The 17,461-nt window shown below is 48.4% G+C and overlaps 1 protein-coding gene across 3 annotated transcripts in view; it reads right to left on the bottom strand.

The window, feature by feature from the left end:
• Positions 1-5,175: 5,175 nt before the first annotated feature.
• Positions 5,176-17,461, bottom strand: part of CALN1 (calneuron 1) — a 476,732-nt gene continuing 464,446 nt past the window's right edge. The window contains exon 6 of one of the 3 annotated variants that reach the window (XM_012640272.1): positions 5,176-5,548. In XM_012640272.1, coding sequence (XP_012495726.1) covers positions 5,421-5,548 — 128 coding nt within the window. In that variant the 3' untranslated portion in view covers positions 5,176-5,420. The remainder of the gene's footprint in view (positions 5,549-17,461) is intronic. The other 2 variants (XM_012640270.1, XM_012640271.1) reach the window with 2 other exon arrangements.

The following is a 17,461-nucleotide window of genomic DNA, read 5'->3' on the forward strand; positions in this document are numbered from 1 at the left end:
GGAGCAGCATCACAGTTGAGTTTTGCATTCCCTGGAATATTCCTTCCTAGTTAGCCTGCTCTTCTAACCCACTGGAAAATTCCAGCCTCTGCATCCTTTTCACTTGGACAGTAACTTCTAACAGTGTGAGAAGCACTGGTTTGAAAGCCAACCCAGCACACCCGAGGAAAGGGGTGGATGAGACCATGCCCAGCACAGCTCAACTGACACACTGCCCAAGGTAGGGTAGGGGCAGGGGACTGGGCAAGTTTTGTCCCGTTTCAAAGGACTGTCTTTGTGGGATCGGGAAAACCTGATTCTGATTTCAAGCCAAATAAATCAAATTAATTTTGCCTTGAAGACTTCTTGAGCATTATTATCATGTCCCTTGAGACCGTATGAAGAGGGTCCCAAGCCAGTATTAAGTAGAAACCATAGCTGTCAAAATGACCATGTGCATTAGTAACGAGGGTAGGACACTAAGAGAAATGCTTGGCTGGTTGGTGCACTTGACCTCATTCCTCCAAACCAATTGTCTGCTGCAAGGCCACAAAACTGAGGACAGTCCCCTGAGTGACTCAGTCAAAGCAAGTATGAAGTGAGCCGAACAGTTCTGACACTTAAATTGTCATGGAGACCAGGTCTGTAAGCAGCAGCCTAAATCCTCTTTTACTTTGCCATTGCTTTAAATAATTCAAATTGAAAACCCTAGCTGCTGAATAATGATTCTGTTCTATTTCAGATAGAATTTTCCCTTCTGGGGGACTTGAGTAATCAGGTGGTGAGGGAAGATGGCTGCGGCAAGGCCTTCAGGTAACGGACTCTTAGCCCCACGGGGATCTCTGAAAAGGCCAACAAGAATGTTCTCATCTGAGGTCGTTTCAGACAGATGTTCTCCCGGGATTGCAGCTCTGCAGAACTTCTGGTCATACAACCAGCATGTGCCGAAGTCTAGAAGCTTAATCTCAGTTCATCTGCATCATCACAGTCCCTCCTTGCAGGCGGCTTCTAGACCCTCCTTGTATCTTGGTGGCATAGGATGAAAATCATGATACCATGAGCGTTCGGAGAAATAGTGCAGTAATGACCCAGTATGGTTGAAGACCTCCAGTTGGGAGGGGCAGAGCTCAGCAGCTTCCGCAAGCAGGGAGATCAAGGGCACAGCTGAAACGGGGTTCCAGGGCATGCAGCCCAGAGAGGCCAGGCTCTCAGGGAGCTGTCCTTGGTGGTCACACCCTTCATTTTCTGGCCATGCCCTCATAGGGTCCCAGGGAAGCTGCTAGCTACAGGTTAGGAGCAACGTGCAAATCTCTCTTCGATTTATGACCTGAGTCTGGACTTAAGCCCAGTAGGAGGCATTTGAAATAAAAGATAAATTTTTCTCTCCAAGTTCTTAGATATATCACCTTATGATTCTGTGGATGGGAGGCTGGGAGGGGCTTTATTGTCAAAATGCTGCCCATCATTCATAGGTTCTTTTGGAGAAGCACAAGATAGTAGACCATTTGTCATGTGACATCTGAGACAGGAGCAGGTATCAAGAAAGAAGATTTTTTTCTTTACACACCTTGTTCTCTACAAATAAAACACCTGGACACTTCTGAAACCACTGGGCTTGCCTGAGACCACATGGAAATCTCAGTTCCCTGAAGTTCACATTTCTGGCTTGTGGAGGAGCTTCTTAACATGCAAACAGATGTTTTTAAAGACTGAAGGCTTAAAATATTGTTTGCCATCCAGATGACATTTCTGCCTGTTTGCCTAGATTAAGGGGTCCTTGCTCTGGGCCTTAGGAGGTAGGGCTAGGGGTGGGGTGGGGAGGATACCACTTGGTTTACAGGTGGTTCCTGTTCTACTGAGTAAATAGAAGGACAAGTTCAAACACAAGAGAAAAAGGCAGAGAAATCACCCAGATTCTTTGGGGGTAATTTCTTCTCCCAGCGGGATGTGGATGCAGGGAGTCGGGTTGAAATCAGGCAGAACTGGAGTGTTCTTTAAGAAACTGTTCCCTATTTTTGTGTGCCTTGGCAAACTCAGGGTGGAATGCATGGGTTGCCATGGCAATATCTTTTTTTTTTCTTTTTAACAGATTGGTCACGTGGGACCCACGCACATTCTGGAAGTCACTGCTAATAGTTCTGACGCTGGGTCCTGTTCAGGGGCTCTGTCTGCATCTGGAATGGGGGAGACAGCTTCTTTGAGGGTCAAGGGAGCCAGGGCCCACTTCCCTTTCTCTCCCAAGCAAAATGCCTCTGCCTCCCTGATCACTTGTGTTGTCAGGGGCCACCTGCTCTTGTAGCAAGAATGAGCCAAGCTGGGATTGCCAATCACTCAGCCACCCCATGGCTGGCAGCCCAGGTCGCTGGCTCCTAAGTCTATTATCACCTGGGAAGACAGAGTGAAGGTTGGGCTCCTCCCTCTCAGTTCCTGCAAAGGTCACCTCCAGCTGGGGTCACATGGCACTCCTTGGGCATGGGAGACCTGGACCTTCTGGAACTTTCAGTCATGAGCATCACAGCCACTGCGATGGGGACACTAGCTGGCATGGGGCCCTGGCATAGGATTTGTGTGAGCAGGGCTGGAAAGTGGGATGGCTGACAAAGAAACCTTCCATATATCCAAGAAAGATCGTCCAAGCAAAGCAGCCAGGGTGTAAGTCACAGGGACAAACTTCGAGCTCCCAAAGTCTAATGAATGTCACTAGCTCAGTGCTGTCTCCATACACTGCGTCCCTCAGCCTCTGGTTACCGCATGGGAGGTCACCATGGTGGGAGCTTAACTCCTAGGCTGTGAAAGAGAATGCTGTGGCTTCCTTCTTGCCCTCTCTCCCTAGCAACACCCAGAGGAATGCATTATCCTAGATTTTGTCCTGGGCAGGATGGGCTGCTTCCAGGTCACTGTGAGAGGGGAAAAGGGTCATCTTTAGGGAAGGACTGCTGACCTTTGTAGAAAGTAAGCTGTTGGTGTCTCTCCAGCATTCCTCTCATCCCCACCCCTGCACAGTGGCTAATCTCTCTGCCGATGAAATCTAACCCCTACATCCTCTAGGGTCTCTGTTCTCCAGCGGGAGGCAGAAAAATTTGCAGAAAAGCAGGTTTTGAAGAAGTCCATTTTCTGTCCTGAAGGCCAGCCGTGGCTGTAGTATTGCAATCCCTGCTCATGGGGCAGGGCTCCTTCAAGAATCATCCCTGGGATTTCTACCCAGTCTACTTAGGGTCCTGCATCCTCGTCCCCAGGAGGACATGGTTTAGTGGTTCAAGGGTCAGTGAAAGATAGGGGAGCATGGCCCTGCACATTCTGCTGTGCCCTCCCATTCACGTCCAGCTGGGAGAGGGCAAACTGCCCTGGGCCGAAACTGAGGATGAAGTCATCCGATATATTAGTATTCTACATGTCCCTGTTCTAGTTCAGAATTCTGAACCTAATGGGCCCGTGGTGAGTCAGCCAAGGGGAGTGACAGAAGGGGCGGGCATGCGGTGTGCACGCTGGCTGGTGGCCGGGCAGGTAAGGGGGGATGGGCCGGACTCCAAGAAGTTGTGCAGAGGGGCGCTCAATCCCCCGGGCTCTTGGGAGCTTACATCTGCTTCCTCCTCCACACTATGGCTCAAACCCTAGTTTTACCTGTGCTCATCAGAAATATTCACACTCTCCCAAGGAGGGAAAGTTTCTCCAGCTGCCCCCAGGCTGTGGCTGGAGGCACCTGCAGAGGTGGATTAGAAGACCCTAATCGGAGACCTTGGGTGCTCCAAGTCTGAGAAGGCAGTAGGGGGAAAGCTGAGAGGGAAGATGGGAAGACGGGCTTCGGGAGGAGATCAGAACACACACTGCACCAGAAAGCCGACCCCCTGCACTGAGACAGGAAAGATTCTGGCGCCTCTACACTGGAAGAAAGGGCAGAAAGGAGAAGGGAAAAAACATGTAGCTTTAGGACAAAATCGAAAGAAAACAGGAGCAAGACATTCCATTACAGAAATAAAGACCTGAGCTTGGAAAAGTACGAAGGGAAATATTACATCTAGAGATTATTGGCTAATCTGACTATGCAAACTTGACTTAATAGTGGTGGCTGATACGGCATCTAGGAAAAATCAGGAAATCACAGACTTGAAATGATGTTCAGTTCCCTTCCCCAGCGGAAGTCTTCTGCAGGCAGGAGTAAGTTACCTGTCCTGTTGGCTAAGCTCATTGACATCTTTTCCCCTCCTCTTTCTTGTGAAAATGAGTCAGTTGCAGAATCTCAATGCCAGAGGATATTATGTGAAATACAGTTGTTTGAGCTTTCCATCTTTCCGCTTTGGATTGGATTTCTCCTTTTAGCTGGGGAAGACTAACTAACAAAGCAAATTCCAAGACGAAGGAAAGGTAAGATGCACGAGGACCTTAACTTACAGAGGTCGTTCCGCATGGAGAGGTGGTGGCTCTCCGGGACTCCAGATGGCTGGGTGTGGGCTGCCAACACCTCACCACCAGTCTCAATCCCTCTCTCTCCCAACCTGCTTCACCCCTGCCCCAGAGAAGCAGGGATGAGTGTGGGAGGGAAGACAAGCTTATATCAGGTGTAAGCGATTAGGGAAGAATGACGTCACATATGAAGAAGCCAAGTATACATGTCTGTCTATATGTCTATGTTATAGAGATGCCCACGGTTTACGCTTCTTTTTCTCTAATGGCAGCACAGGCGGCAAAGCTGGGAGAAAGGCTCTCTGCAGATTCCAAAATGCTGGTGCGGGATGGGCTCTAGGAATAGAAAGCCGAGTGCCACGGAAACTGAGAGCTCCCCAGCTCTACCAACGGGAGTCCTGCAGAAAAGGCAGTAAGAACGGAAGCAATGGGGGTGCAGCTGCAAACCACCAAGGGCTGCACCCCACTTAATGGCTTTCCCCTCATGCCTTGGGGGGGTCTCCAATGGGTGGAGGAAGGAAGCCAGGGCGAGATGAAAGCCCCCCTCTTCTGGGGCAACCCGGAAGTCGGCCTCTTGGGACTAAGGGTTGACCTCAGTGGGGGGTCTCCTGTCGCCCCCCCCCGGGTTGAAAGAATGGGGTGTGGAGGTGACTGCGTGTTCACGCCTCTCTCTCTCTCTCTCTCTCTCTCTCTCTCTCTCTCTCTCTCTCTCTTACCATGACAACTGGATGGCCGCTGGAATTCCGAGATGAAGATGAAGATTTTTTTAGAGTTACTACTGGTGGTTGAAGCAAAAATTCGGAACTCCTGGCTATTTATTGCATTAGGAAACGAAACCATTAAAGCACTGAAGACAGCCCTTTTGTGTCCCTGCCAAGGAGATGAACTTGATTTGCAACCCGAGCTGCGCTCAAGCTTGGGTTCTTGCCTGAACTGTCCCCGCATCCGCATCCACCCGTAGGTCCGTGTCCGCTGCGTGCAGGAGGAGTCCGCCCCGGGCGCGCACGTGCGCAGGGGGCAGCGCTGGGGGCCGGTGGCCGCTACTCCATCCCACTTCGGAGGATCTGATTGGCCGCGATCAGCATGACGCTTATGATGAAGGCCATGGCGAAGGCGCAGATGAGGCTCTTCCGCACGCAGGTCTGCCTGTTCTGTTTCTGGGAGTGCACTGGGGTGGGGCGGAGGAGCACAGGGCAGGGACACAGGGGGGTGACATGGAGGGAGGGGTGGAGAGAAGAAAGAAGAGAGAAAGGACACAGTGAGACACGGAGGCACCTCTTCCCCAACCCGAGCGAGTCATGCGGGATGAGACTCGGTCAAATCAAGTCGACAGGCACTTGTGGGGCGGCTGTCTAGGAGACTGCACATCACCCCTTCTGGTAAAAGGCATGACATGGGGAAAATTCTATTAATAGAACAAAAACTGTGTCTGATGTGATGTTCACATCAAGGCATAAACTTCCTGATATAATAGAGCTAGAGTGATTTTCGGAGCCAGAAATTGTGGAACATTCCAGAGTCAGTTTCATAAAAGGTACCATCCTGTCATTGCTGTGTCCATTTCTGCAGCTGATACAGACAGTGCAAGTTCGGATGCTGCCCTGCACCTTTGTGTGGGGCTGGGCGCAACTTACCTTTCCTGGGCTTGTTCTTGGGTGGCCACTAGTCAAAAAGACTCTGCTTCAGATATCCACATGGTGGGTCTGGAGTGGGGTCCCTGGGCAAGCAGCACCCTCAATCACCTGGAGCTTATTAAAAGTGCAGATTCTTGGCCAGGCCCCACCTCAGATCTAATGAATGAGAGGCCCTAGGGGTGGGGCCTGAGATCTGTGTTTAACAAGCCCCCCATGTGATCTTGTGTACTGCTGAAGTTTGAGAAGTGGGGACCATGCGCTCTGTGGACACCACCAACGTAAAGACATGGAGGCACGAAACCCTCTCAGATATTCTGGGGCAGGGGGTCCTGCCCCCAGATCCTCCCTGTGGCCCCAGGGGTCCGACTGTGGGTCTGGGGGGTTTTGTTCCCTTAATCTTTCTGTTGTGCCATGTCTCGCACCCTCACTCTTACAAGGCCCACGAGAAACCATGCATAGAGCTCAATAAAAAGGAATTAATTAGCAGGTTACCATTAATATGGGCCAGAAACAGGAAAATGGAAGTAACAAGAAAGAACAGTGTTGATGAAGCTCGCTGAGATGGAACAGGTCTCTTCCCAGGCATTGCTTCTCAGAAGGGAACCTGAGCTCTACTCTGGCGTCAGAATTTCTTTCCCTCCTTCCTTCCCTCTACACCTCCTCCCTCCCGCTCTGTCCTGCAGAGGCCATTCCTGGGCGCCTGGTTCACCACTTAGCATGCAGAAGATATTTGTGCACTAGAGGTGGGCAGGAAGCCACCCACCCCAGAGCTACTCACTAGAGCAGCGGCAGCAGCACCATCTGGGAATACAAATGGGTTCTCGGCCCCACTGCAGAGTTACTGCATTGGATCTCTGGGGCGGAGGCCAGGAACGTGTGTTTTAATAAGCTCTCTAGGTGATTAGGCAACGGCTGGGCCCCACGTTCAGAGTTTTTGATTCAGTAGGCCTGGGTGGAGTTGCTGGGGACGGGAGGGGTTTGTGTATTTGTGTGTGTGTTGGGGATATTGGGTCTTGGGTGTTGGAGAAGATGATTCTTTAGATTCAGCTGTTAAAGAAGACTGGCAAATGAAAAAGGTCAAGGTGGTGTCCACATGCCTTTAAAGACCACAAAAAACATTGAATCTCAAGTACCTCTTTCCCCTGATATTTAGTGGCTCCTCCAAACCCCTGGACATAACAGGGAAGAAGTAGGAAGCTGGCCATATTTCCAAAGGCAAACAGAGCTTTCCCTGGGAGAAGGGGCCCCAGGGCTCGTCACATGATCTCTAAAAATCGCAGGGAGCAGGAAGGTTTCTCCAGGAAGCCACACTTCACAGACAGACAGGGCCCCCCGCCCCCCGGAAAGGTGCTTGTTGAGTATTTCTGCCATCATCTCTCAGGTCTTGTTTTGTTATCTTTAATCCTTCCAGATCCTCTGGACTTCTGCTTCCCTTGGGTGATTTAAAGTATCCGTGGCCTAGTTCTCTACTTGCTGATTGAGTGCAGGTCTTAGAATCCTCTAAATTCTTACCTGGAGGAAGAAAATACCCCGAGTGCAGAGATGGGCTTCCTCCCAGGAGGAGGCACATGTCAAAAGATGCCAAGTCTCAGGAAGGAAAAGGGAGGTGGCGTTTAAGAAGGCAAGGACTGAAGCAGAAAAGAAGACGAGGATGTGGAATTGGCGAATCCTGACACTTTCGGGCTCGTTTATTCTGGGAAGTGTCTCGGCACAGAAATGCCTCTGAAAGCAGTCCTGTGCCATTCCGGCCCGAGGGCCGACCAGAAACTTTAGGAAAACTGTGTGACTGGGAGGAAGTTTTTGCTGGAACCCTTCTTTGTGAAGGTCACTCAGAAAACAAGGTTACAGGCAACAGGATTATCCCCCAGGAAAGCAGCTGCGACTTTGATCTAAAAATCCCTCAAAGCAGTGGGAGGGGAGAGATAAGGAAGGAGGAAGCGCCTGGGGAATCTAGACCCATGTCCTGTGAGCAGAGAGGAGCTTCTAGCTCATTAGTTGGTCACGGTGGCTCAGAAACAGACTTTCATTCGAGCCTGTAATTCAGACCCTGTGCCTTGATGACAATAGTTTTACAAGGAATTCTGACATCCCCATAAATTGTGTGGCTAAGTAAAAAGGAATGAGTTTGGAGCCAGACCAAAGCCTGAATCATGATTACCCCTCACATTAGCTGTGTGAACTTGAGCAAGTTAATTCCCGTTGGCCTCGATTTCCTCATCTATAAAATGGGGTTAGTAAAATCTACTTCATTGCGAGGATTAAGGGCATTGGAAGGTACTGGAAAATTGCTTGTGCCTAACAAATGCTAACTCCCTTGTGTAAACTTTTTAAAAACTCCTGTTTCCTTATTGAACAACCACCTCAGGGGGCTGGTACTGTATGACGTGTTTTGGTTTTGTGTGCAGAAATTGCACAGTGGCAGATCTCACATGTGCTGGGTGTGTTGTCTTCATTGGATAGGTGAGGAGCCTGAAGCTCTGCGAAGTGGAGTCAAAGGTCATTTGGGGATTTGAGCCCAAAGCATACTGTAATAACCAGGTTCAAAACTTGTGCACGAATTCTTCTTCCTTTTTTTTTTTTTTTTTTAGATAGAGTCTCGCTCTGTTGCCCAGGCTGGAGTGCAGTGGCACAATCTTAGCTCACTGCTGTAACCTCGAAATCCTGAACTCAAGCAATCCTCCTACCTCAGCCTCTCAAATACCTGGGACTTGGGACTACAGGTGAGTGCCACCATACCTGGCTAATTTAAAAAATTTTTTTTGTAGAGACAGGGTCTGACTGTGTTGCCCAGGCTGGTCTCAAACTTCTGGCCTCAAGTGATCCTCCTGCCTTGGCCTCCCAAAGTGTTGGGATTATAGGTGTGAGCCACTGTGCCAGGCCCACAATAGATCTTGATCTGCCTAGCAATAGAAAGATCCAAAGAAAATGCACTCAGACCCTTGGTGTCGTTGACAGAAGTATAACCTAGCATTAAGTCATGTGTTTCCTCATAGTAATTTAAGGCCTGTCTTTGGCTATCATGTATTTGCATTCCACTATATTTTTGCATATTTATTGATTTTTGGTGTTTATTCTTTGTTTCCCCAAGAACTATAGGTCAGCCTGGGATACACTGCGAGTCCAAGATCTGACTTCTCCTAATCACCACTTAGGACCCCTGAGCAAGTGAATGAACTTCTCTGAGCCTCAGTTTCTCTCTCTGCAAAAGCAGCTGCTCTGCTCAACAATTATTTCCGGAAGATCGATGAGCTCATCAAAGTGAAAGCTATAAATTGCTCTAGAAATGCAAGATTTCGTTCTCGCATCCCCTGAGGGCAGGAGGAAGCGTCTGCTGTTCTTTCCTGAAGTTCTCTGCAGCCTGTACCACAGGGCTGAGCATATCTCAGATGCTCCCAAAACTTTTGTTTTGGTCCCTTCCCTCATTCATTCATTCATTCATTCTGAACTGCAGCTAGACTCACCTTTCTAAAGCAGCACTTGTATGCATTCCCGCTCCCCACAGCCTTCCTGCAAAGGTCCCCTTTGCGGGTTGCTGGGAGAAGCCTGTTCAGCTCCTACACTCAGCATGTGGGACCACAGCTCACTCTTATTCACTTTCCGTCCTCCTCTTCCTCTAGATCTTCTGCCTCCCTTCCCTCGGCCACCTCTGTTCCAGCCAAGCAGGCCCCCTTACTGTTCCCTCTGACCTTCCCTCTCTTTTGAGGGGGCCCAACTCAAGCCTGACTTTCCCATGAGGAGGTTTCTTCTGAACATGCTGCTCTCTAAGGGCTTGCCTCCTCCTTTTATTTATTCTTTGTAATGGTCTGACTTTTAATATTTATTTATTTTTAATTGAGATATAGTTCACACACCATAACATTCACCCTTGTAGAGCTTCTGACTCAGTGGTGTTGAGCACATTCACAAGGTTGTGTAACCATCACCACATCTAATTCCAGAACATTTCCATCACCCAAAAAGAAACCCCATACACATTAGCAATCACTCCTCACTCCCCTCTGTCCCCAGCCCCAGGCAAACACTAACCTACTTTTGGTCTCCATGGATCTGCCTATTCTAGACCTTTCTTTTGTGGCCTTTTGAGTCTGGCTTCTTTCACGTAGCATAATTTTTCAAGATCCCTGCATGTTATATGTAGCCCGTATCAGTACTTCATTCTTCTTTTATGCTTGAATAATATTCCACTGTACGGATATATCATTTTGTTTACCCAAGCATCAGTTGATGGACATTGGGTTGTTTCCACTTTTTAGCTATTATAGATAATGATGCTATGAATATTCATGTACAAGTTTACGTGTGAACATGTTTTTAATTCTCTTGGGTACAAACCTAAGAGTTGAATTGTGGGGTCATATGGTAACTTTATGCTCAGCTTTTTGAGGAGCTGACTCCTTGTTGGATCTTGTTGGACATGCCCTGCTGCTAGCGATCTTTTCTATGTTTGTTTGCCCATAGGACTTGAGTGTTCTTCCCAGCACAGAACTCAACACAGGAGAAGCCCAGAAAGTATTTGGGTATGAAACGTGGGTTGGGGAGGCTGCTGCAGAGGACACAGAAGTGGGGTTTCCCGTTTCCCTGAAAGCTGGTTAACAGGCTCTGTGCACAACAGATTCGTTAGTGGGACCTCGGTTTGCAAGCTCTAGCGACGGACTGGTTCTTTCCCCTTCTTATTTTAACAGTGATTCACTCTGCTCCACTCGGCAAATGACAGACAGTGGCTCTTGGATTTTCTCGTGGAGACAGTAGTCTGCACAGACTTTGCCACTGGACCAGCTGGGCGACCCTGGAAATAATGGGTTCATCATCCCTCTGGCTTCTATCTCGATGTTTGGAAACTAGGCTGCATGTCTTCCCGGGCACTGGCTCCGAAATGACAGAAATCAGAATCATAACCATTCTGATTCGCTGCTCCATGGCAGACCTACAGAAGTGATATTTCTGGCAAGGATTTGGGGGCTCAGGAATGTTAAAAAACAGAACAGTACCCCTCCCAGCACAGGTGATTCTCCTGCTAAGCCAGAGCCCCCAGGTCTGGGTGCTGTTATTGCTTTGTGATCCTTCCACATCTAACATTTTATGATTCTGTGGAATTGGCTATTGATGTAGCCTAAAATGGAACTAATTAAGAGAATTTTCTATATATCAATGATATCAGAAGTGCCCAGCCCCCCAAATAAGACGTGACAGTAGAGATGGAGGATGTGGCTTCTATGGGAACAAGAGTGAGCTTGGTATGTTCTATGATGCTTCTGTCGAGTGCACAAGGGGTCACCTTGACTTGTGGGCATGGAAGCTGCCCATTCTCTACCACGTAATCTCATATCCCTCATCTCAGGTGTGCTGGATGCCAGACAGCTGTGTCTTGCTTTCAGGGTCTTACTACGAACCTCGTACAGGGTCAGGCATTGTTCTGGCTTTTCCAGCAGCCCCTCCCCTTGTCCTGATGACAGAATTTGCCTTTTGTTTTGGGGATCTGCCCCACTCCATCCAGTGGAGTCCAGCCTAGTCCATGACTTCACCCAAAAGTACCATTTGGTCCAGGGTGGGCACAGGAGCCAAGCAGGTTTGATCGGAGCTCCTTCTTGAGACAGAGATAAATCCTAAGAAAGAGAATCTTGTCACCTTATGAAGAGAGAGCCTGCCCAAGATCAAAGCCAACAGGGAGGAAAAGAAGGACAGGGCAGGAGGGCAGGAGAGAGAAGAGGTTGCTCGAGCTCTTTTAAGCCTGGGTCGCCCAAAGTTCATCCACTTGACTCCCCTATTATCTGAGCCAGTGCTTTTTAGTTTAAGGGCGTCTGTATTGGCTTCCTCTTCCTTGCAACCCAAAGAGCCTTGACAAATATCCTTAATAGCTCCAACGTTGGCAGTGACTTGACTTTAGGAATGGCTGTGTCAAGAGGACGTCTCCAACCCTGTATATCTGGTCCCTGCCCCATGAAGATGTGGCATTCCAGCAGCAGTGTGTCCTCGGCAATGTCTCCACGTAAAAAAATAACAAGAAGATAACGGGCTGGGGACTGGCTAGTTTTGTTTTTTGTGTGCTTGTTTTCCATGCTTAATTATTAATGTGTTACGCTTAGTACTAAATATTGTCATGTATGACCTCATTTGATTCTTGTAACAACCGAATGAGGTAGGTCATATCATGGTTCCCATTGCATGGATGAAGTGAACGAGGCACTTGATATTTATTTAAGTGTCTTACTCAAGTGAACACATGGTAGGCAGGGCTTTAAGCCAGACGGGTCCCGAGTGCGGAGCTGGCGCACTTAACTAGCTGTGTCTCTGTGTATTGATTAAAGACAGCTCTCCAGGCTCTATCTCGTGTCTCGGAAGCTCATCACTCCTTACAAAACTTTCCTACAGGTTTGCTGTGAAGGATTCCCGAACAGAAGAAAAATTCTTTTTTCGTCTGAAGTCCCAAATCTCCTTGAAAACTCTTTCCTGTCTCACCATCGGCAACTGACCTCAGCTCTACCTTAACTTCCTGCGTCCACCCAAGGAGAAAGGTTTTATTTCGGGAAGGTCACAGCACAGGCGAGCTGGGAGCAGATGGCATAGGTGACATATTGTGCCCTTTTCATTTGGATGGACACGAGATACTCATTGTGCACGGCCAGGTGATGGGGCATGTCTCCTTATCCAGGTGTGCATTTGACAGCCTGACAGGAACGCTGTGACTCTAGCAGGGATCATTGAGCTGGGGACCTTGGATTTGGCCACAAAAGCAAAAGTCTTTCTGACCTTCCACTGAGCCCAGAAGTTTTTGTATCTCAATATCACCATCCTTGTTCAGTCTATGAATTGGACAGATGAGAAAAATGAGGCTCAGAGAGGTTAAGAAACATGCCAAGGGCCACACAACTAGTTGGCACAGAGCTGGGAACCGAACCCACACATCTGCCCCAGTGAGTTTTCCGGGGCTACCTGGCCTGCGTCGGTTGCCTCCCTTGACATTTGTTTCTCTTGTCCATCACACGGAAGCGCTCAGTGATTCAGAGCATCTCTGCCGTGTCTTTCACAGAAACTATTTATTCCTCAGTTGATGATTTTGCTTTCCTTCCCTCTCCCGTGCGTGTTGTCAGAATGTCTAGAAAAATCTGACAGCTGGTATTCCATTTAGGGACAACACTTGGGGGATGTGTCTTGAGAGGGCTCACACACAGATCTTGCTGCACTTCTACTCAACTTCCAAATATAATATGATTTCAGTGGCAACGACATGGAAAATGAGTACGGATGACGAGGTGCCGTTCTGTATGAAGACTCTGAAATGCCTAAGCCGGGTACATGACCCAGGGTGACAAATGAATAGGCTTTGGCAGGTAGACCCACCTTCAAAATTCTTAAGCACCATCTGACTTTGGACAAATTACTTCACCTTGCCAAACCTCAGTTTCATCATCGGTACCACGGGGGCCACAGAACTTATGTCTCAGAGCCACGCTGAGGGGTCATTCCCATGTGTTGATAAACGACCAGCACTTGGCAGGCACTCCGGACAATCTTCCTGCACCCCTTTCTTCCTGGGCTGAATGAGTATGGGGTAAGCAGTAAATACATGGGAGGGACGCACCATCAAAGCTAATATGTAGTATAATTTGTCATAAGAACACTTAATAAGGACCCGGCGACTGGCAGACAGATGCTGTAACCACAAGACCACGACATCCCATATATGCCAGCAACTGGAACCAAACAACACGAATTTGTCTCTCAGTGTCACTGAGCTGACGCTCTCCAAAAACAAAATGTCTGGTGATTAAAAGTGGTGGAACTGAAGCAAAACATCTTAAAACTCTCTTATTTAGCATGGATGGTGATGGGTACTCTGGGCGGACACATACTCTAATGTCTAACATTTTATGGCAAATAAATGGTTATTTTTCCAAATAATCAGGACACAAAGATTGTCAACTAACACAGAAATACATCGAGCATAATTTATCTTAATAAAGGGATTCAGAAATATCCGAGGAGCTGGGAGTGCATGAAAGTCCTACTTTTAACCAAATATTCTCATTGGACTGGGGAGGTCTAGGCTTCTAACTAGTAGGTAATGCCAGAGAGTCCTGAATTCAGTGGGGTGAAATGACCCCATGTGTGCAAAGCACTCGGCACAGTGGGTGGCACAGGGTCAGCACCTGACTCGATCTGGGTGATGGCCCATCTGGAAGGCAGGTGTGAAGGAAGGAAGGGTCCACTGTGCAACCCCCTGAGTTATGTTCTTCCAGTCTCTTCCCTTCCTCCATAAGGGCTTTTGTAGGGCACTTCCTTCAGTGCTCTAGGAAAATGGGTTCTATGCTTGATGTGAGCCTCCGATTCAGGGTTTCCTAAAGAAGTCAGGAAAGCTTGCCTTCTGTCTAGCTTGGAGTTTCTTCCTGTTTCTTCTTGTCTTTGTCTTGGGAGAAAATGGAAAAGTCACTGCTTATCTACAACTCCAGGGTCCTGCCTCTCATGACGATCCTGGCAGACTGGCGTGTCGAAGGGGCTCGGTGTGTTGTGCGTATGTGTGTGTGTATGTGTGTTTGTTGTTTGTGTTGACCTAGAAATCAAGCAAGTAAAGATAACAAAATCAAACCCAAATAAAAACTAAAAGGAGGAGCCCAGTCAAAAACCTTTCCCGTCAAGAGTGCCACAACCTTTGAGATCCTGGACTATTTTTTTCCTTTATTTTTTATTCTTCCGTTCATGTAGAAGGAATAATCGATATTCCCTGACTTAAGGAAGGGAATCTGAACACCCCTTAAAAGAAAAACTCTTACACCCAAGATTTAGAAAAATGAAAAATAGAATCATCACTGTAAAATGCTGCTGACAGCATCCGCGAGTCCTCTCGTTAATTTCTAATTGACTCCATGTCACATGTGCCACCCACGGCAGCATTTCGAACCTTTTGCACGCTCCAGAATTGCAATCCTGACTCCCAACTTTGCCGAGCTCCCAGCCATCTGATGTGGGCGTCTTTAACTTCCAACTCCGCCACGAGATGTTTGCTTCTCTGCCCAGCTCCTTCCTGGCTCGGAGGCAGGCGTGCCCTCCACCTCCTGATGCCAAAGACCTCCTGCACCTTGGGTTTCCTTCTTTGTGATGAATGCTGCCTCTCAGACCAAATGGGGCGGGACTCCAACCCCACGGTCACTCAGCTAAGGCTGGAGAACCCAGCTTATGGGGAGCTGCTTGGCGTTGTCACCTGCCTTCTCTGATGAGGGCGGGAGGGAAGAGCTTCTAGGGGTAGGTGGGGGAATAAGCAAGAGTGGAGGCCTGAATGGGGCTCCGGGGCCAGGGGAAAGGCCCCACTTGCTCTCTTCCTTCTCATCGGTCAGTTTGGGGTCACGAGGAAGCTTCGATTGGAACAGTTCCATCATGTGAAAGAAATAAAGGAAACCACCTTGTCCCTTCACAGTTGGATGCCAGATTCGCCAAGACTTGGATGGAGGAAGTGGACAGGGAGCGAGGGGGATTCTGAGATGTTGGTGAGGCCGCAGCGGAGGTGGCTGCACAAGGTGTGCAGCCTGGGCTACGGGCAGGAGGACAGGGAAGAGGTGACAGTTTGGAGGAGAAGTGGAGTCCCCAAAGGGCTCGAGGCTCAGAGGAGGAGGAGATTTAGGAGGCAGAAGTGACGCAACTGTGCAATCAGGCCTTGATAGAAGAAGGAAGGGGTTCAAAATGCCAACAGGTCTCTGTCTGTGGGCAGTGGACGTGGGAGGAAGATGGAAGTGAGGCAGCCAAGGTCGGCCCAGGGTCTGGGATGGACTCCTTCAGTCCCAAGACACGAGGCCAGGGGACTCAGGGCCTGTGTATTCATCCCTTCCTAGACACCTTTGCCCAAAATACAATCAGGGAGGCCCTTTCCTGAACGTGGAGAGGGCTGTGGGCATTAAATATATGCACCTGTGACTTCCATCACACCCAAGATTGGAAATTTCTTAAATCTAAACACAGCCAATGAGCTTATATTTGGGGCCAACCAGCCCAGACACAGTATTTTAAAAAAATTTCTTGACATGAAAATATGCAAAAGGGAATATGTACTCAAGGTCACAGAGGTCATGCAAGAAAGCAATGTGCTAATTACAAAATGATGTTTCTTTTCTTAAATAAGATAGTGAATTTTAAGTCACTCAGTACAGTGCCTAGAACTTATTAATTACCCCCCAAAGGCAGCAATTGGCAATGTCGTACGTACTAATCATTGCAGCAGACCCAGCAAGACTTCTATTTGGAAGCCCCTTTGCCAGGCATTTATTTTATTAATAAATAAGCTTCTGAGAAATAAAAAGGCATTGCTTAGAATTTAGATTATTTTCCAGTGTAGTCTGACCTTTCCCAAATTACTAAGACATGTGACATTTCTCTGAATAAAACACTGATCCACGAACAAAGGCTCTTGTGGACAACGAGAAGATGCACGGAAATACCCTTTCACGCCCATCTCAAGAGCGCTCACAGACAGTCAGGGCCGGAGCCCCACGTGTTGTGATTGTGTGAACACACAGTCCGTCAGCGGGAGTGCGAGGGGACTGGGAGGCCAGGCCTGCTGTTTTCCCAAGTTTCAGTCCAACCCCTGCCCTCCGCACCCCTGCTCACCCTCCCAAGCTCCCTGTGTGGCCTGCGGGAAATGGCATTGGTGTCCTTGTATAATCGGTGTGGCTCCAACTCCAAATACAGTCCTGTTGTCACAGCAGGGAGACCAAGGCAGCTTCTGGACAACAACTGGGTTTTGTTTGACGCACACAGAATTTTTGAACAGTTTAAATGTGGATGGCTTTAGAAGGGGCCACTGTTCTCTGCTTTGCCCCAGTAGTCACTACTCCCCCTTGTTTGTAACCTTGAGTATAAGCCATCTCCTGTGTTCCTCTTGTCATGGCCTGTAATCCTAGCACCCAGTTGCACAGTTCGTCTCAGACTAGGCCGACGGGAGCCTGGGTCTGAATGAACAGTCCTGACACCTGGGACCAGCTCAGCACTGAGCAGTCTCCCTGCCACACTGCTCCCGGCTCCGAGGCGGCAGCTCTGAGACCAGGCCACTAAATGTTGTCCTGGTGTCTATGTGACAATCTTACCAACTATGTATACTGACTTGTTTAAATGTTCAGAAAAAAGGAAAGAAAAAAACAGTTTGACCTCCTTAAGAAATGTCAGCATTGAACAAAAATGTTGCTGATAGCCTGCTATGATGTTTTAATGTAATTTAAGAAAAATCTTCTGTACATCAAAGCTGTGAAAGCAGCTCTGATTTTCAAAAGTTGGAAAAAGGGATTAAATTATTTAGCTTCCTGGGAACTCTCTACTGATTAGGAGATAAGGTAGGCTCTTTCCCCCTTAAGTTTTCTTCTGTGAGCCCAAGAAAAATGGCATTCGATGGATCTCTTTTTTGGCCTCAGGAGAACCTTATTTCTTCCGCAACCACCTGGTTGAGTCCACGGAAGAACTGTCCCTGG

The sequence above is a fragment of the Propithecus coquereli genome, unplaced genomic scaffold (assembly GCF_000956105.1).
Source record: "Propithecus coquereli isolate 6110/MARCELLA unplaced genomic scaffold, Pcoq_1.0 Scaffold150, whole genome shotgun sequence".
In the NCBI taxonomy this organism is placed as follows: Eukaryota; Metazoa; Chordata; class Mammalia; order Primates; family Indriidae; genus Propithecus; species Propithecus coquereli.